At 42.7% G+C, this 21,809-nt stretch overlaps 1 protein-coding gene across 5 annotated transcripts in view; it reads left to right on the top strand.

Annotated features, from left to right (window-relative positions):
- rptor (regulatory associated protein of MTOR, complex 1) overlaps positions 1–21,809 on the top strand; it is a 393,572-nt gene that overhangs the window by 178,906 nt on the left and 192,857 nt on the right. For all 5 annotated transcript variants that reach the window (XM_082136702.1, XM_082136700.1, XM_082136701.1 and 2 more), the window contains exons 5-6: positions 12,125–12,283; positions 13,691–13,837. In XM_082136702.1, the coding sequence (XP_081992828.1) occupies positions 12,125–12,283; positions 13,691–13,837 (306 nt within the window). The remainder of the gene's footprint in view (positions 1–12,124; positions 12,284–13,690; positions 13,838–21,809) is intronic.

Here is a 21,809-nt window from a genome sequence, read left to right as displayed (position 1 = left end):
TGTGAAAAGCTATACAAAAAAAATAAAATAAAAATCGAATCTGAGCAATAAATAGGAATTGAGCACTAATGCTTGCAGTGTGAACGTAGCCAAAGTGTCAGAGGGTGTGAACAATAAGTGAGAATGGATTGTAGATACTTTAGGCAGGTCTATATCAGGCACGAATTGGGTAAATTCGTGTGATGAACTATTGAGTTATTGTCATTATTTTTACACAGTGAAAGAAAGCAGCAATATAAGTGAATTCAAACCAGTTATAGAAGCTTAAGATGTCATAGGGGCTGTTTACACTCGGCCACTTCATGCGTTTTCTCATATCGGATAGCTATCCGATCGTGAAAAGACCAGGTGTAAATGCCCTCCAAAACACATTCGAGACACATTTGAATCCGATCGCTCAAACCACTTCAGGAGGTGGTCTGGGCCGCATTCCAGACGAAACTGGACAAGTGTAAATGCATCTGGTTGTTGAAACCACATTATGTAAATTGTACTCCTCCCAAAAATGCTAAAAAAATAAGTGTGTGAGAGCGTGTTATAGTCTATATGTAATGTTATAGCCAGATATGACGACGCTACTGCAACACGCATCACCGCAGATGAGAAGCTGAGCATCTATTCATTAAGCCAACGTGCAAACTATCGCAAATCAAAGTGAAAGTAAGTCGCAGACGCTTAACACACAATCATCATCATTAAAAGTAAAGAAACAAAATGATCTTACCAGGGCTGTTGCCGCTCTCTCTTATTGCGGGCTTTGATTTAGAAATTTTAGCTGATGATCAATAAAATGCAGCTCATATCTGTTGCTTTCGGTGACGTGCACTCCATTAAATCTGCATATAGCGCGGGAATTGAAGATCGGATTTAAATCCGTTTCGCAAAAAACACATTTATGTGACCAGGTGTAAATGGAATCGTTTTGATAAATCAGATAGCTATCCGATCTGAGAAAACGCATGAAGTGGCCAGGTGTAAACGTCTCGGGTTACGACTGTAACCCTTGTTCCCCGAGAAGGGAACGAGACACTGCGTCGTCGTCGTGACGACACTATGGGAACGCCCTCAGCGTAACGCATCTGAAGCATGAATGAAATCTGTCCAATCCTGATTGGTGCTGCGTCATGACGTAGTAGATGACGGCATAACCGGAAGATACAAAGGGACGCCGGCACAAACACACGTTAGCTCCTTTGCGATGAAGCACGCGCTCTGCCCGTGATTGGTGTGGCGACGAGACGCAGTGTCTCGTTCCCTTCTCGGGGAACAAGGGTTACAGTCGTAACCCGAGACGTTCCCCTTCGAGGGAACTCGCACTGCGTCGTCGTCGTGACGACACTATGGGAACGCAATGCCCACTATGCCACACCGTAAGCACGCCACCCTAGTGTGAAGCTGGGAGACCAGGCACACTTAGGACGCGATCACTCTGGCGCCAGGCGTCACAGGGAGTTGCAGACTATAAAATCTTATGAAGGTGTGTGTGGAGTGGCCCACCCAGCCGCTTCGCAAATATCTTGAAGCGAGGCTCCAGAAAGGAGGGCTACCGAGGAGGCCATGCTCCTGGTAGAATGAGCCCTCACAGCTATAGGTGAAGGCAGACTGCGCACCTGATAAGCCATGGCTATAGCCTGAACAATCCAATTACTGATTGTCTGCTTGGATGCAGGCAGCCCTTTCTTGGGTGAACCAAAGCACACCAACAACTGGTCTGACTTCCTCCACTGAGAGGACCTCTCAAGGTACACTCTCAGGGCTCTGACCGGGCAGAGCAGGTGAAGTCTCCCCTCTTCCGCCGTCACGTGAGGTGGAGGATGGAATGCCTGAAGAACCACTGACCGTGCCACATTAAATGGCACCTTGGGCACATAGCCCGGTCTAGGGTGTAAGATGGCCTTAACTCCGCCAGGGGCAAACTCCAGGCAAGTTGGCATTATAGCCAAGGCCTGGAGATCCCCCACTCTCCTCAGAGAGGTGATAGCAAGGAGAAAGGCCACCTTAAGGGTCAGGTTCTTTGCCTCAGCCGACTCCAGTGGCTCGAAGGGGGCCTCAGCCAACCCTTCAAGTACCACCGCCAGGTCCCAGGTTGGAATTCTGGAGCGAGCCGCAGGCCTCATCCTCCGAGCCCCACGGAGGAAACGTACAACCAGATGGTGCTTCCCCAAAGGCCCCTCACCTATAGGCGAGTGGAAAGCCGCAATGGCAGCCACATACACCTTAAGTGTGGACGGGGTAAGACCGGCGGAGAAACGATCTTGGAGGAACTCCAGCACTGAAGCCACTGGGCAGTTAACTGGGTCCACCTCACGCTCTCTACACCAAGTGGAAAACACATTCCACTTCAGGCTGTACAGTCTCCTGGTAGAAGGAGCCCTGGAGCTGAGTAGGGTCTCGACAACATCTGCTGACAGGCCAGCCTCTAGGTACCGAGCCCCCTCAGGGGCCAGACCCAGAGGTTCCACAGCTCTGGCCGGGGGTGAAATATTGTGCCCCCTGCCTGCGACAGCAGATCTCTCCTCAGAGGGACCTGCCACGGAAGGCCGTCCAGCAGTGCTACAATGTCCGAGAACCATACTCGGGTCGGCCAGCGGGGTGCTACTAAAAGTAGGCTGATCCCCTCCCGGCGGACTCGCTCCAAGACTCCCGGGAGCAGAACGATCGGGGGAAATACGTACAGACGCAGCCTTGGCCACGTCTGCATCATGGCGTCCAGCCCCAGCGGAGCTGGATGCCTGAGAGAGAACCACAGTGGACAGTGGGACGTCTCTTGAGACGCGAACAGATCCACTTCCACTGGGCCGAATCTCACGCACATGGCTTCCACCACCTCTGGGTGGAGTCGCCACTCCCCGGGCCTCAGCCCCCGCCTCGACAGGACGTCTGCTCCCTGATTTTGGTCCCCGGGGACGTACATCGCTCTGAGAGACGACAGTTTCCCCTGGGACCACAGAAGGATCTGGTGTGCCAGTCTGCATAGAGGGCGCGACCTCAGACCCCCCTGATGATTCAGATACGCGACTACAGAAGTGTTGTCCGAGCGTATCAGGACATGGTGGCCGCGGAGGTCTGAGAAAAAGCTCCTCAGAGCTTTGTAGACCGCCAGCATTTCCAGGCAGTTGATGTGCCAGGAAGAATGCCGGGTCTCCCACAGACCTCTCGCAAAGCGGCCGTCCATGACCGCGCCCCAACCAAGTGAGGGAGGCATCTGTTGAAACGGTTTTCCGGCAACATGATGCTCCCAGCACCGGTCACTGGGACAGGAACCAAGGTTTCCTCCATATGACGAGAGAACGAAGGCATTTGCGCGTTACCCTGATCATACGGAACGGATTTCCCCTCGGGGAAAACCCCTTGGCTCTCAACCACCACTGTAGGGGTCTCATGTGTAGCAGGCCAAAGGTATGACGTTGGACGCTGCTGCCATGAGCCCCAGCAGTCTCTGAAACTGCTTCACAGTGAGGTTGTGGCCTAGCTTCACTCTGGAGACCATCGCCCGTATGAATTCCACCCGTGCAGGAGACATTTGTGCCCGCATCGTCGTGGAGTCCCATACCACTCCCAGGAACATAGTCCTCTGGGAGGGCGTCAACACGCTTTTCTTTGTGTTGAGTCTCAGCCCCAAGCACCTGATATGGGCTAGAACGACATCTCGATGCCGAACTGCCATATCGTACGACTTGGCTAATATTAGCCAGTCGTCGATGTAATTGAGTACACGAATGCCCTGGAGTCTCAGCGGAGCCAGCGCTGCATCCATGCACTTGGTGAAGGTGCAAGGGGAAAGAGCTAGGCCAAAGGGAAGAACCCGATATTGGTACGCTTCGCCCCCGAAAGCGAACCTCAGGAACTTCCTGTGACATGGAAGGATGGAAATATGGAAGTATGCGTCCTTCAGATCTATCGTGACGAACCAGTCCTCGAACTGGATCTGACTCACGATGGCTGGAATTGTGAGCATCTTGAACCTGAATCTCCTCAGAGAACGATTCAAGTGCCTGAGATCTATTATTGGACGCAACCCCCCATCCTTCTTGGGAACTATGAAGTACCGGCTGTAGAACCCGGACTCCCTGTCTGGCAGAGGAACACGTTCTATGACCTCCTTGACCAACAGGGATTGAACTTCCTGTTCCATAACCCGAACCTGCTCTGAGCCGACCACAGTCCAGACCACCCCGTTGAACTTCGGGGGAGGGGAGCTGAACTGCAGTCTGTAACCCAGCTCTACAGTACGCAGGGCCCACGCAGATATATTCGGAAGCATGACCATGCGCCGAGATAATCTACTAAGGGAACCAGCCTCTCAAGGCTGGCCTCGGGTGTCAACCGAGCCTCATTCCCGACCCCATGAAGCGGCTGACCGGCAGGGAGCAGTCGAGAATGATTTTCGGTGTGCGGACGCGTTCGCTGCCCAGCCGCAGGTCTTTCTAGAGGCGGCTGGAGCGGCGTGCGTGCGCGGGAAATCAGTGTGGCCCGAAGCGTACTGGACGGCGGGAACACAGCACTGATTTCCTGAGAGCTCCGGGGGGAGGCGACCTCGATCGCTCCACCCCGGGGGGGACAGCTCTGAGTGGTCCGGCCGCAGCTAGGACCACCTGGCAGAAGCCTTCTTTGCCTAAAGGACGGTCCTCAGATCGACCTTAGGCTCAGAAGGCTTGCCGCAAGAGCGCCGTCTCCTTTGCCAGGCTCCCTCGGGAGGGGCGCGGGAGGCGACACTCTTTTTGCACCTGTCGGTGCGAGGCTCAACATTTTAATTCCTCAAAATTAAATGCAGCCAAAAACACTAGATAAGTGAAACGGTGGTAGGCTGAATTAAAATATATAACTTCTCAAAGTCAGATAATATTCCATCATTTTAATTCCATTAAGAATTAAATGCAGCCATAATCACCAGACAATACTGTTTGTTTAATTTAATATTTATTTAAACGGTTTCGTAATCTACGTGCTGCCTCGGCAACGCGAGATTCGAGCCGTCGGTCACAATATATCGGCTTTCATCCCTCGAGAAGAAAGTCAACAATTGCGAGGTTGAAACATCCGACAGCGCACGGCTTTTTTCTATGCACGCGCGCCGAGATATTTCTCAATGAACACTGCCAGCCCCCTCAGGAGCTGACTGTGAATGCCTCGCACCCAAACAGTATTATTTCACAGATCGTGTGTGTCCCTTTTATAGCAGACTCGTAATCTACGCGCTGCCTCGGCAAATGCGAGATTCGAGTCGTTCACAATATATTTGGCTTTCATCTCTCGAGAAGAAAGCCAACGGGCGCGAGGCTGAAACACCCGGAACGCACGGCTGTGTGCGTCAAGATATTTCTCAATGAACACACAGCCAGCACCCTCAGGAGCTGACTGTGCATGCCTCGCACCCACACAGAATCTTTAATGCAGAATAGCCCTGTAATCTACGCGCTGCCTCGGCAAGCGCGAGACCCGAGCTATAGATTCTGTATTGCAATGCAGACATAATCTACGCGCTGCCTCGGCAAACGCGAGATCAGTCACAGAATCTTTATTGCAGAGTAGACCCGTAATCTACGCGCTGCCTCGGCAAACGCGAGATCCGAGCCACTAGATTCTATATTGCAATGCAGACGTTATTTGGGACAATTCTTAAAGGACAAACAACACCAAATAGGACAAACAGTTTCACACAGAGCGCTTTGCTGAAGAGCAAAAAGCTAACGTGTGTTTGTGCCGGCGTCCCTTTGTATCTTCCGGTTATGCCGTCATCTACTACGTCATGACGCAGCACCAATCAGGATTGGACAGATTTCATTCATGCTTCAGATGCGTTACGCTGAGGGCGTTCCCATAGTGTCGTCACGACGACGACGCAGTGCGAGTTCCCTCGAAGGGGAACAGCCCCTTACTGGCATCCGGAAATCTGATCATATCTCCCCTGTATTATTCTTTTTGCACTGGCTGCCAGTCTGTCATAGAATTGAGTTTAAAATTTCACTACTTGTTTTTAAAGCTCTGAGTGGATCGGCTCCTAAATATCTCTGTGATCTTTTAAATTCAAATACACAGATTGTTTGCTTTTTCTATTGTTGGGCCAAAACCGTGGAATAGTCTTCCGGTTTCCCTCAGATTAGTTTCTTCAGAATCTGAATTGAAATCTTTTTACTCAGGCTTATAACTGTCCCTAGAGTATAAGGATCCATCACTTATCAGTGTTTTGATACTCTTCTCCTTCTCACTGCATTGCAGTCTAAATTGTTTATCTTTATATCTTTTTAGCAAGGTTTTGTACAGGTTTTGTACAACACAGTGGTCAACTACTGTTGTTTTTATTGTGCTTTATAAATAATATTGTAAAGAAAATGTACTACACTAATTAAAATATATATATATATTGTAACCAATCATCAGTAGGTTACTCAGAGCTTGAGGTAGAAAAAGGTGGAATAGTTCACTGTTACATCCATTTTATATCCTCATCCCCATAGTAAAATGAGCATCATGCCATCCGCCTCCAAAAGCAAGATTACATGACTGTGTTTATTGCACCTCAGAGCGTGCGGACAAAACGCAAGTAATTTATTATGGGCAATATAAAAATTATTATTTACAGTGGCTTCTCCTACTGCAGCAACTTCCATTTTTCAGTTTATCAGGAAGTGACCATTTTGTTCTCTTAAACTATAAATTAAATTCTCAATTTTGGATGAAAACATGGCTAGTTACATAACTTAGATTGATGTAATTTGAATCCAAAAAGTTGGACTGATTATACCCCTTGGCTAACTGCTAGCTTGTCAGACTAGTCTTAACATAGTGGATGTGTTAATGCAACTGGTCCCTGGTCCACAATTGTAATATCTTTATCTGAAGCCCCTTTCACACAGAGATTCTGGAAAATACACGGATAAAGTGACCCGGGATTTTACCCGGGTTCGTTTGATTTTGGTTCATTCACATTACCAGTGATTTTCCGGAATCAGAGAGTGCGTTCACACACAACCCGTAAAAACCTGTGACATCGATGTGACTTGTAATTTCTCAGCAGTGTCTTATGTTTGCTTATGAGCTTATGAAACCACGCTTGTCTTTTTTTTTTCTCTGATTCGATCATAAACTTTACGTACCGTTTATCGACTGGCGAACGATCCCGGCTGCAGCGTCATCACTACGACACGGCATTATTACGGCTTTTCCGGGACTGAACACGGCATCAATCCCGGGTCATGTTTGCGTTCACACAGAAGGCGTTCTGGCAATTTGCCGGGATCATCGCGCTGTGTGAAAGGGGCTTAAGACATTAACTCAGCTTGATCATGAGATATTCTGCACACTCTTTTGTCCTGTCATGGTAGGGGCTTTCCATCAATATCTGATGTGTTTTTTTTATGCTGAGCTAATGTTATTTTCTACCATATTCTTACCTAACCCTCACACAAATACTTTTACATTTTCATTAGGACATTATTGTGGGACAGTTTTTCTCGCCGGTACCAACAATGTAGGTGATTTTCACGATTTGTTGTCCTTAGTGATGCTCCGATCAGCATTTTTGGGGCCGATCACCGATTACCGATCACCAAAATCATGATCTGCCGATTGCCGATCACTGCCGATCACAGAATGGAAAATCTTGAAGAACCACCAATATTTATTTAATTGTAGTTAGAAAACAAGATAACATAAGGCTACTGTAGACCACCTTTTCCAAATAAGGCACAGAATAATTTTTCAAAACAAAGAGGGGTCAGGCAGACTACAATGGATGTAGTTGAGGAACTAACTACATCAGATCCAAAAAAATTAATAATGACAATGACATTTGAGGTTATTAAAACAGTAAGTCCCGCCCCTCGACTGCCAAAAATAAAAGTGTTCGAGCGAGCAAAATCAGCAGGCGAGAGGAGATCAAGCGCGAGAGTGTGGGGAATGATCATGCGCGCGCGCGAGGGCAGAGATGTCATGCGCCCGCGCAGGGTTTGAATGAGCTCGCGAGTTCCCGTTTCCTCGCGCGTAGATCTGTTATCCTCTCGCGAATGTCATTTACCGCGCGCGCCAGCATCAGTTGTGCGCTCGTTTATAATTGCCATTGAATTGCCGTCATAGGAGAACTCATTTTGCCACTGTTAAGCAAGCTCTGCTCTGCTGTTGTGTTGCCGCGCATGCGGAAAAGTTGCGCGAGTTATTTACGTCACGTGATCGGCTTTTTTGATCGGCGCTTTTGGGGGTTGCCGATCAAGCTATTTTTTGCCAATATCGGCCGATCATGATCGGCGGCCGATCAATCGGAGCATCACTAGTTGTCCTTGTGGAGGCATTTGGTCCTCATAATGGTGGCAAAATCTACACACACACTAGTCCACTGACCTGTAGTGTAGGTCAGGGAAATGAGGCTGTTATAAACAGCTCTAAACTATTTATTCAAACACCAACCTCTCACTCAAGAGTTATGCAATACCACACACACACACACACACACACCAGAAAGAATAAGGCATGTTTAACACTGTATCATTAAAGATATGTTTCTTGCCTCCTGCCAGATTTCCATTGTTTTATTACATTATTATAAAGCTTGTTGAGCTGAGATTTTGAGCCAGACAATTGAAGCATAAACTTAATATTAAATAATTATTTTGGGGCAAAATTAGAAAAGAAAGCATGATAAAGAATAACATAAAATAGTGGTAGAGAGATTAGTTTATGTCAGTGCAGTGAATAATGGTCAATATACTTATTTGATTTTTTTCAACCGTTTTCTGTCTTGATTCACATTCACTCCCAAGACCCTTCTCGTATTATCTAAGTTCTGTTAACAGACACACACACACACACACACACACACACACACACACACACACACACACACACACACACACACACACACACAGCACCATAAACAGCCATGGATGGTGAGAAAAGATGGCTCTGAATGCATTATTAAAGCCCTGGTACAAATGCTCAGTCAGAAAACTCATATTCAATATTCAATACTCTTCTCCATCTATCTATCTAGAATTAGATGGCTATTACTGCTGGTCTGTCTCATCATGTGTCTGTCTACTGTGCCCTGATGGGAGATTTTAGTGAGCTTGTTTTAAAGGGGACATATCATGCTAAATCCACTTTTTTAGCCCTTAAATGCATTTTGTTGTATATTTGGAGTGTTTAGAAGTACAGAAAAGTCGAAATTATTCTCTTCAGGTGCTTCGTTGATATCTTTATATTCTGTTTTGGTCATATTTTTCAACCTGTTCCGATTTTTCTGTTATCTATGACGTTTTGTGAACTATTACGTCACAGTATTTGCAGCGGAACTGCCAAATAAGGACATTGACGTCCAGCCCAACACTTCGAGCAATCCGCCATTTTCATTTCTCGCTGCAATTTTGTAGTCCAAGCTAAAAGATGCAGAAGTTACGAGAGGGTAAGTTAAAATGTTCGGTTGTTGGATGTAGTAACCCACACGCTTCATTACACCGTCTAATGTAGATGAACCGCCGCGCTTGTGACGGCGCATGTTTAACTGAAAGAACGAGCAGAGAGAGAGAGACCCGGTCGCGCGCACGCACTCTCTCTCTCTTCGGAGCCAGGCGAAAATGTAAACAAGACGCCGTCTCCAAACTAGACGCTGTCTTGCTCTCTCTCCCTCGCACATATTAATCAAAATAAATCGACACGGTGGTAAAAGGTCGGAAGACCAAAGTTTCATAATGTAAATACAGTAACACACCATTGCGATACATCCATATGAAGACGTTGTTCTGCAGGTTCGTCGTCTTCATTTTCATCTCGCTCCGGCTCCGACTCTGGCTCGAACATGTAAATTGGCTGGCTGGACAAGTCTTCCGTTGTTGACATTTTGTTAATAACGTGTGAAAAAAAAGTTTCTGTGCCGCTAGATAATCGTATCTCTGCTATCAAACTACAAAAATGGCCGAACGGGGTGGAGTTGAACCGAGTGTCGCCCATAGACAGTATATAAACTGGACACAGCGACCCCATAGGTTTCAACGGAGAAAAGTGAAGCAAATTAGAAGCACTCATTTCCTGATTGCCGAGCGAACTGCGCAGACTCAAACTGAGCTTGACGACGTGGATGTGACGTGAGCAGCCTGCCTGACAGTTGTAAGTCTTCTAGTAGCTGTGCCAAGAGAAATCTGAATCATTCCCTTCCGAAACTTGCAGAGACGGAGAGTGTGAGTAGGAGCTGTCCATGAGCTAGGAGCAGGAGAAACATTACGATTCTCTATGGGCTTCTCCCTTGACTTTATGCCTCCACGTCCCCCCGATTGACTGCGAGCTTCTCCTCCTGTCTCTACGGTAATTTCCAGAGAGTCGCGTGGTTATGACGCAATCGTTAGCCTGTTTTTACAAAAACTGCTTCTACGGGGCCATAACGTAAGATACAAGGTAATGGAGCATTTTATACATTGTCGTGTTTCTTTAGAAATAAATAATGGACAAATGGAGTCTTTAAACGCCTCAGATGTAAAGTTATTCGCTGTCAAAGTGACGCCAAAATGAATGGGAGTCAATGGGATGCTAACAGCAGGTGAAGGCTTGTTAGCCAATGGCGGCCGCCGGGGGTGGTACGGAAATCGAGAGCTCGATTACCCCCCTGGTGTCGCCTCTGCAACCTGGAGAGGGGGCGGGGTATGAAGTGTCTCAATTGTATTTAAAGAGACCGCACCAAAACGAGTTGCTCTCAGACGCACATCAGAAAAGGGGTAGAAAAGGGGCCTGTGGAGCTATAAAAATGAGGAATTCAGACCCAAGCATTGCAGTTCCGCTTTATATAGACTACAAATGTATGATTTATATGTAAAAAGGAACGATTTAAAAGCATGATATGTCTCCTTTAAGTGGTACGATATTTAGACATGGTTTTTGACTCATATGGGGATTTCCATAGCCAGTGTCTATTTCACACAGAGATTCCGGAAAATACACGGATAAAGTGACCCGGGATTTGACCCGGGTTCGTTTGATTTTGGTTCATTCACACTGCCAGTGATTTTCCGGAATCAGAGAGTGTGTTCACACACAACCCGTAAAAATCCCGTAAAGACATGTGACATCGATGTGACTTGTAATCTCAGCAGCGTCTTAAGTTTGCTTATGAGCTGCGATTTCTCTCTCGAGAAACCACGCTTGTGCATTTTTTTTCTCTGATTCGATCATAAACTTGCGCATTACGTACCATTTCACTAGCTGGCTAACGATCCCGGCTTCAGCGTCATCACTACGACACGGCATTATTACGGCTTTTGTTCACACAGCACGCGTTCCGGGACTGAACACAGCAATGTTACTAGGTCCCCAACCCGGCATTGATGCCGGCATCAATCCCGGGTCGTGTTTGCGTTCACACAGAAGGCGTTCTGGCAATTTCCCGGCAATTTGCCGGGATCATCGCACTGTGTGAAAGGGGCTCAATGTTACTCAACCCGGCATCGATGTCGGCATCAATCCCGGGTCGTGTTTGCGTTCACACAGAAGGCGTTCTGGCAATTTAACGGCAATTTGCCAGGATCATCGCGCTGTGTGAAAGGGGCTTACAGTGCAGGTTGGTGATGTATGTATAAAAACAAAACAAAAAAAATTAATAAAAACAAAACTGACCACTGTGGTCGCCAGAAATTTACAGTAAAAATATGGTAGCAACATTTTAGGTTTGACAGATTTCACTTAAATTTACAGTAAAAAAACAAAACTGATTTCATTAACTGATATAATATACTGTTTTGTAACTTTGTAATACATTAACAACCACCAAAAATAGGTCGTGATTAGTCACATGATGAATCAAAGCTTATCATAAGCAGCTTTTCCACAAACTGAGAAGGTAAATACTAATATATAAAAGGTTCACAGTTAACAGGTTTTTACCGTAGCATTTTTACCTTTTAAAATCATGATAATTTTTTTTTACAGTGATTCTTTTCTCTGGCTGTAGCAGATTCTTTTCACTGTAGATTTTAAAGTAGATTGATTTGTAAGGGTTGATTAATTTCAATCTGTTTTAATCGATATGTTTACATTTTATATTATAAGTATAGTTCTCAGATGTTTTGAGATCTGTGCTGACACATTCTGATTTATTAATGTTCTTTCTGGTTGTCATTGTCATCTAACATCCTCTCTCTTCCAGGCCCGCTATAAGCAGAGTTTGGACCCTACAGTTGATGAGGTGAAGAAGTTGTGCACTTCACTACGGAGAAATGCCAAAGAGGAACGTGTTCTCTTTCATTATAATGGCCATGGGGTGCCTCGACCCACCGTCAATGGAGAGATTTGGGTCTTCAATAAGGTAAGGCAAAAAGTATCAGGACAAATGGGCAAATAAAAAAAAAACTGGTAACACTTTATAATAACTTTCATTAATAAATTATTAACAAACATTACATAATGCTTCATGCTTCAGTGCTTCAGATCATTCAATTATATATTCACACAGCTAAAAAATTAGATGATGTGCTTGTTAATGTGTACTAATGAACTTGATTAGAATGATTAGCAGATCATTATTTAACATAAATTAAAATGCGTACAAATGTCATTTAACTTTCAATTTATATGATCATGCACTTTTAAAAAAATCTACAAATGATTTTGACAGATTGTTTACAATGATTAAAAGCTTCCTTAATAAATCATTAAGAAACATGACATAAATCGTATTAGTTAATATATTTTCAAATAGCTATGAGATAATATGCTTTATGCTTTGCTTAAATTATCTGCTAATCATTATGTAATGCAAGTAAAATGCTAACAAATGTCATTAAACTTCAGTTCAGTGGGTCATGTACAAATGTTGTGAAACAATGAGTTTAATTAGTATTTTGAATCTATGTTAACACTATTCGTAGGAAGATAGAAAGGAAGATATTTTGAAGAATGTCAGTAACCAGACAGTTGATGGACCCCATTGACTTCCAAAGTAGGAAAATAATCGTAGTCAATAGGGTACATCAACTGTTTGGTTACCGACATTCTTCAAAATATCTTTTTGTGTTCAGCAGAAGATATTAATTCATACAGGTTTGAAACAACTTGAGGGTGAGTAAATGATGACAGAATTTTCATTTTTAAGTAAACTATTCCTTTAAACAGGATATTCCTTGAATCATGCATCAACAGGAGAAAACCAATAAAATTTTCAAGAAAATACTTGTTCAATTTATTAAAACAATGTAATATAAACAGTTTGAACCATGAACCCTTATATAATAATCAAATTGACCCCTTAACCAACACTAAAACCTACCCATTCCACCAAATCTGTCCCTAACTTATCACACCTCAATAGCAGCAAGTGTTTTGAAATATGAATGGAAAGTTTAATAACATTTGTAAGCATTTTATTTTACATTAAATAATGATCTGTTAATCATTACATAATGTTTAAGTTAATTAGTAACCATTAAGAAGCACATTATCTCATATTTCTAGCTATGGGAATATATATTAACTAATGATCTGTTAAACATATTACATTTGTTAATGATGTATTAATGAAAGTAATTATAAAGTGTTACCTAAAAATTGTATTTCAGTGTCTCCCCACAGCAGTCATTAGCAGTAGTTTGTTTCTCTTGCACTTATTGAAGTCTCTCTCTCTCTCTCTTTCTCTCTCTCTCTCTCTCTCTCTCTCTCTCTCTCTCTCTCTCTCTCTCTCTCTCTCTCTCTCTCTCTCTCTCTCTCTCTCTCTCAGAACTACACCCAGTACATCCCTCTGTCCATCTATGACTTACAGACATGGATGGGAAGTCCCTCCATCTTTGTGTATGACTGCTCTAACGCTGGGATCATTGTCAAGTCATTCAAACAGTTTGCATTGCAGAGAGAGCAGGAGCTGGAGGTGTGTGATTTTACACACACACACACACACACACACACACACACACACACACACACACACACACTCACACTCACACTCACACACACACACACACACACACCATTATGGTCAAATGTCAATTCAATGTGTTATTTACATCAGACTAAAACTTTTTATCATGCGTAACGCATAGTGGTGGTCATACAATTTGTGTAATGTAGTTCTAACACAGAAAAAAAAAAAAAAAAAAAAAAAAACAAACAAGCGAGAGAATGATCTATGCAGTGAGTTTTATTACCAGAATAGCATACTTAGAACTTCAACATGAAGACCGGAGAACGAGGGAACCGAATAACCACACCAAAACAAAGAACAAGTCATTGTATAATTTACAGTGTAAAAACGTAGGCCTAAATTGACACTCCCACAATTCCCTGCGTGACACTTCACATTTGATGTATTATTGTTGAAATAACTATGTTTCTTCATAGTTTTCTTAGTTTTTTCTAATCAGTTATGAAATTAGGGTTTTATGTTACATTTATGTTAAATTAATGTTTATTGCATTTTTTATTAATTTCATGTGTGTTACCATGATGGTGTTTAGTGTTTGTGTGAATGACACTGTGCAGCTTCTTTATATTAGTATTAACTTTCTTACGAAAGAGCTGCTTGTGATGAGCTTTAATCGATTTTTCATCACCGCTGTGATTGGTGGTTGTCAGTGTATAACTATGGTACAAAACAGATATTAATACTTCAATAGGTCAGTAAATTAACATTATACCAGCTAATTAAATACGGTTTATTACTCTAAATTAGTGATGGGAAGTCCGGTTCTTTTCCGCGAACCGGTTCTTTCGGACAGTTCGTTTCAATGAACCGGTTCAAAAAACCGGTTCACCAGTTATTTTACGTCATCACGTAATGACGTCAATTCTATCATCCCGGCGGATAAATATACATTCAAATAAAGGCATTTGTTATCATAACTTCAGTTAAAGCCACAATATGTAACTTTTTTGCTTTAAAAATAGCAAAAATCACTATATCTATGTTATATATTTTTTTTAGTTGTGTACTTACATTATCCCGACTGTTTCCAACAACTTTCAAACCAGGAGAAATTTGTAATTTAATTCGAGAAACGTCCCGTTTCTTTATTTCCGTTTTGTCGCGTCAATGGCGTCATATCCGCGTTGTCCCTGGTTTCCGCTCGTACTGCCATGGCAACCAGAGCCCTCTGATAGTAACCAAAGCGACTGACGGTAGTTCGCAATGTCTATTTGCACGCTGTTGTTGTTTCGTTCAAACATTATGGACCATGGCAAGCAGACTTTGGATACAAAAGGAGAACTAAAACGAGAATCAATATCAGCGCGGTGTTTTCGAGATGCCTAGAGCTCCCATAGACAGTATATAAACGAGAGCTCCACGTCCGAGACTTTGACCGCTTCTACATGTACTTTATTAAACAGGTGAGCACATTTACATAAAACTAATCAATGTTATATAGCTCAACATGATGAAATGTTAGAATATGATCTGTATGTTATTCTAATGTTGATCTAGCTTACTGCTAGTCTCATACAGACAAACTAACACATACATTTCAACACATTCAAATGCAGTTTAGTGTGATAGTGTAATGTTAGACCAAGTGAAACAACGCTGAGTTACCTCACAAGTTTAATTTGTCTAATAAACTGACCTGTGACTGTGAGTAGTAATTCTGCACTCGCGTGTAACGTTAGTTCGGTATAATGAAATGTCCATATTCCTTATATGATAGCTGATAGCTGTCTCTTAGCTATCCCGAACTGCTTCATATCACAGTCATGATAAAAGCATCGATGTATTCAGTCATCCATAAACATTATTAGATCCATAGATTAGATCGGTCGGCTTGACGTTGACGACAAGATCCATAATTCTTAGCAAATGTTGCGTCATCAAACTACGCCTTTGTTATTGTAAATAGGTTAGCGACCCCTAGTGGCGAAAAATTCCATACTGTACGTTTAAATAATAGTGCTCATCGTCATAATCATCTTGGATAGGTTTCTTACATTTACATTTTGAAAATTAACCCTGTAGTAGGCCTAAGGCGATGCGCAAACGCGGATGTTTTACATGTCTTAAAGTGAATAAACTTCATCATTTTAATTTTATTTGTAATTAAATAAACTTACATTTCGCCGAATTCGGCCCCTCATTCAAGTCCTTGGTTCACCCGTGCTCATGTATCAGCACAGCGCATAGACAGTAACACAGCATCAGTTGGCCAAAAGAAAGTTCGGTTCAGAGACGGTGTTGTTATCACGCATGCGCAGTCTCTCCAGCTCGTCGGTTCTCCGTATCGAACGTGTCCGAAAGAAACAGTTCTCGGTTCTGTACTGGTGATGCGAGAACTGCTGCAACAACCAGTTCTTGACTCGAGAACCTCCTGTGTGTGAGCTGAGAACTACTGAAACCTTACTAGGCTATAGCCTTATTCAGTCGACAAAACAAAAAACTTGATGCATATCTATGTTTAATACGTTATGTTTTGATATACACATTATAAACATTTACTTTGCACCCTTTAAAACCTTGGCAAGAGTTTACGTCAAAAATGTATATCAACTTACTTAGAAATTAAATGATCTGTTCCAGAAAATAATGTTTTAGTATAATAATAAATGTTTAGTTTTACAATCCATTCATTGTGTTTCCAATCTTTAAAATAATACCGTGAAAAGGCAGTAGCCTATGTGATAAAAATGTTTCTAACATGTTTTATTTTGTTACACTTATTGATGTTCGTCCCTCTGAAAAAATTGCACGCATGCTCAGCTCATCAGCTCATCGGTTCTCCGTATCGAACGTGTCCGAAAGAAACCGCTGTACCTGTACGTTCGGTAGTGCGCGCATGCTCAGTATCAACTGCTCGTGCTCATCACTTCTCTCAGCACGTCTCAGTTCAGTGAACTGTTGGATTTACTGGAGTAACATATATGCCTACTCCGGGATATTGGTTTATTTTGAGTAGAGGTGACTGTCAGGATTCAGGCATGTCCGAAAGTGAGTAACTTTACTAACTTGTTGTGGATCAGTGCTGACGCAAGACGCAAACTGTTTCGAACGATTCAGTCCGATTTAGTGTACTGGTTCGACCAGTTCACTAAAAAGAACCGGTTCAAAAGAACGATTCGTTCACGAACCGGACATCACTACTCTAAATTTAAGTAAAGTCTGTAAAATCTAAAATGTTGCTATCGTATTTTTTACGGTAAATTTCTGCCAACCACAGCTGGCAGTTTTTTACCGTAAATTTAACGGAAAAATTTTTTTTTTTTTTTTTTACAGTGATAGCCATGTAAGGCAAGACTCAACAAAAACACAGGAAACACTAGGGCTATTTATACACAAGATAACAAGGGCTAACCACTGATCTGTAAAATATCTGGATTGCTCATTGCGTTCTAAACTGCCATCAGGTGGTGAAGCAACCGGAAGTGTTTGAACAGCCATCTTAGTATTCCCCACCGAGGGCGTTATTGACTTACAGCCAAAACATTGACCTAAAATCACCCGTTTTGCAGCATCTCAGTCTCACAGGATTAGTTTTATGTATATTTTGATATATATATATATATATATATATATATATATATATATATATCTCAATTAGTTGTTACTTCAGATGTTATCTGTAATGTTTATAGTCTTTTTGAAGAGAATAAGTCCTATATTGAAATCGTTAATGTGATGTGTCTATACTGCTTCTGGCATAGGTAACTGACGTTATTTTTTATTTAACACTACTGCTTTTGAAATTACGATTGGAATTATACAGATGTAAATTCAGTCTGTTGGATAATATTTGTTCCTTAGTGTAAAATGGAAATGCTTGGTAATTTTATTTTATAAATACAAGAAAAAAAAAAACCTATATGTTGCAACAAAGTTTTAGAACTATTTCTGCATTAATAGTAAGAAAAAAAAATACAGTAGCCCATGTGTGCTCGGGATTTGAACCTGTGTCATATGAATTAATGAAACCTAAGTTCTACCACTCGACCACAAATTTACTCTCGGAGAAATGCCCAGAAGTTCAGTTGTCCAGCAGTCAGTTACCCCTTTTCCACCAACAAGAACCGGGTGCTGGTTCAGAGCCAGAGCTATTGCCAGTTCGGAGTTGGTTCGACTGACGAGCTTACTAAGAACCGGTTTGCGTTTCCACCGGCCAGAGAGCCACAACAGAGCTATATCTTACGTCACTGCATACGTATCATGTTGCCCAGCAACGCTATGCGGCAGCGCCAAACACAAACACACCAGACTTGTTCGAGATGCATCGGCTTCTCGCAGAACGATCAGCACATGAAATCAAATCACTGCGAAAGCGATCAAAAAGCACAAGGAGTCGTATGATCTCCAAACACTCCCGCAGCTCTGATCGGTCCACGCTGCTCCGATGCATCTCGACCAAGGCATCAACAATAATAACTTAGACGTTGCGTTACTATGGATGCTCATGGGTTTGCGAAAATAAATCGGCATCCAAACACGGCGAATCCAACGTGTTCGTGCAGCTCGCCGTAACTTACATAGACGGATATTATAATCGAGCTGCTATTAGCTCGACTAGCTGCTATTTAAAAATGGCGGTCACAAGTTTCTCTTCAGTCTTGTTGGCCACGGTAACCCCGCCCCCAGCCTCTGACGCAAGCGGTTCTTTCTTGGCTCCGTTCTAGACCCTGCAATGATTTGGTGCTACTTAAGAACCAGTTTTACTGGTTCGGAGCTGGTGCTTTGGCGGTGGAAAAACAAAGAACCGATTTGAAACTAGGCTCTGGCTCCGAACCAGCACCAGCTCTGCCTTGGTGGAAAAGGGGTAAGTGTGTCCACGCACACGAGAGAGAAGTGCTCTTCATTCGTCTCAGCGTCATTGCACCTAATTTATTTTCACTGACTGCGAGATTTTTTTAATTGATTTTTTTATTGCGCTGCTCCTCTGAGGAATAGGCTACTGTTGCCCACTGACATCTACAATATGGAATATTGTATCCACCAAATCTTTGTTTGTTTCATTATTGTACAGCAAATGTCGATAGCTCTTGTTTTGATTTTTCATTTTTGTTGTAGGCTTATTTGGAAATAACCATAATTGTCATATTTCATGCTTACTGTTAATTGACATCTGCTCCACATAAATTTCAAAATGTGGCAATTGCAACTGTTTTGCAAAATTACCCTTTGCGCCACCTGGTGGACATTTAGCAAAACACTTTGAAATGCGACTGGTTTATTTTTGCTGTGGTGGCTTTGCCGTGGCGGTAATAGGCATTCTGGCTCTGCATTCTTTCCTAGTCTTTCCTTTTCCATCTTATCAGATGGTAACCAGAGGCCTGTTCTGCCTTTTTCATTTTAATAATATTTTTGTGTCTGATGGGTCCAGACGCTGCACATTATTTATAGGCAGCTTCTTTGATTCTAATTGTTTCTCAGCCCACCACTGGCTTGCATTTGCGTGTCAAATTAACACATTTAATTAACATGTAAACATGGGCAGAGATATGCAAAAACGTGCTTCCATTACAGGGTGTGCAAGATGCGCTGCTTGTGAAATTATTGTTATTATTTTGCATTATCTATTAGACACAATTGTCAGTGCTGCTGGTGTTGCATGATATTAACAAGCAATTAACAAGCAGCTCAAGTTACTACCAGAGGAATAATCGGACTGCTTTCATTTTATTTTTTAATAGTAATTTGTTTTATTTTTGCATTAAATTTATTATGATTAACCGCCCATTTTTGTCTACAGTATAATGCTATCTAATCATTGTCCTCAAACACGTAGGATATGATTTAAGATGATCAAACCAGTTATTTTTGAATAATCGTCTATGGGCTGGAAATATCCCTTTATTTAAAACATCTTCAATTTGATCTAATTATTGATGATTGCTTTGTAAAGTAAGTGCATGATAAAAATGGCAACATTAATGTTAATGCAATAAGTGTCCCCCAAACCTTTAATCCTCCCAAAATAGACTTTAGTCATCATTACTATTTTAAGCTTTGTTTAATTCTGATGCTCTTTAATGTAATATGTTAGCCTGGGAAAACCCAGACAACTTCCGGCAAATTTAGATTTGCTCTGCAAGTAGTCTGGCAAAGAGCTCATTCAAGGCCATTTCCATCTATGATTTCCATGCCGTGGAAATCGCGGCACCAATCAGAAACGTTGAGGCGGGCTTTACACGATGACGATCGCTCTGATTGGTTTTAGATCTAGCCTATCCAGTTGTGCCCAGAGGCATTTGAGCGACGTCCACTCAGTTGGTGTTACGTCCCTCCACTACCTGTGGTGGCTCTGTTTCCTTCTCTAATGTTTGGCTGCTCTGCAGTATGTTTTCCTTCGTTATTGTGTGCAGGTGTGATCTGTAACGAGTGGGCGGAGATACACCCTTTAAAATCCCAGGCAATCCGTGCAGAAAGGAGACTTGTGTTCCGGCTACCTCGCCTGTGATTGATCTTCCTGTATTGTTTTTATTCTGTTGTAGTTAGTCTCCCATCTTCTGTTTTTGTTTGTAATTTACTCATTTGTCCAATAAACCCCCTAGACCAACGAGTTCAACTGACTTTGCGGTAATTGTATGTTGTGGTCAGTGTGGCTGATCGTAACATTTGGGCGCTTGTCCGTTTTTGAATCGGGTAGAAAGTAATATTTTTGTGAGCGACTTGTTGGTGAGTGCCATAATTTTTTCTGGGTAGAGGAGCGTGCACCTCAATAAGTAAGTCATCGGGCAGACACTGAGTCTGCCACTTTGTTATTTTAGTTTCATTATTTTTGGTGGTATCCTTAGTCGGTACGTTTCGGGGGTTGTGGTAGACTGCGTAATCGGTCTGCTATGTCCTCACGAGCTTAACGTTTAATGTACACCGGGTAGGGGATCCACTGAAGACTAGTGAGGCTAAGTTTAGTTTTTTTGGGGGTAGGTAAGTAGGGGTTGGGGGGTAGCAGTGAATCTCCCAGTCCTCTGGTACTCACTTATTTTGTATGTCGCTTTAGTGATTTAATAGTGCACTGCATAAAGTAGTGTTTAAGCAGGCTGACGTCGAGTTTAGACTTTTGTTGGCTGCAGAGATTTTTGGGGTTTTAGCCCATTCGTGTGTCTAACGTTTCCTCAACTTGTCAGTATTGTGGCGTGGTTGTGTCAAGTTAAAGTTTTGGTCATTTTGGGGATTTTAATCACTTTGTTTTTAGTTTTTTTTTTTTGTTGTGTAGTAGCCTGTAGTATTTTGTTTATTTTTGGATTGCTATATTAATCATGTCTATAGCTCAGGAGTTTGCTGAAGACCCTTCTGTAGAGGCGTTTAATAATCTTAAAAAGGAGCAACTTTTGGAATTGGCTACTTATTATGAAATTGAGTTGTCCGCTTCCGAAAAACGCCTCAAAAACAGCATTAAAACTGCTCTGTTACCAGTTTTGGTAGAGAAGAGGGTTTTGCCTCCCGTTGATATGAGAGATTCTATCCGGTTGAAAGAGCTTTCTATTCGGGAGAGAGAGTTAGACAATGAGAGAGAAGTGTTGCGTTTAAGAAATGAAACGCTTAGATTTAAAAGCTAGACAGGAAAATATTGATCTCATTCACACCGGGTCTTTTGATGTGTGTAAAAACATTAGGCTGGTACCACCGTTCCTTGAGAAAGACGTGGAAAAATATTTTCCACATTTTGAGAAAATTGCGTCAACTTTAAGTTGGCCGAAAGAAGTATGGACTTTGTTAATTCAGTCAGTTTTAACTGGTAGGGCACAAGAAGTGTATTCTTCACTTTCACTTGAGCAAAGTAAAGATTACGGTGTAGTTAAGGCAGCTATTCTTAGATGTTACCAACTAGTTCCTGAAGCTTACCGACAGCGCTTTCGCCGACGTGAGAAAACCGAGCATCAGACTTATATCGAGTTTGCTCGTGAGAAAGAGGCTTTGTTTGATCGAT

The sequence above is a fragment of the Leuciscus leuciscus genome (assembly GCF_965113295.1).
Source record: "Leuciscus leuciscus genome assembly, chromosome: 14".
Taxonomy (NCBI): domain Eukaryota; kingdom Metazoa; phylum Chordata; class Actinopteri; order Cypriniformes; family Leuciscidae; genus Leuciscus; species Leuciscus leuciscus.
This window is presented reverse-complemented; position numbering and strand designations above follow the sequence as displayed.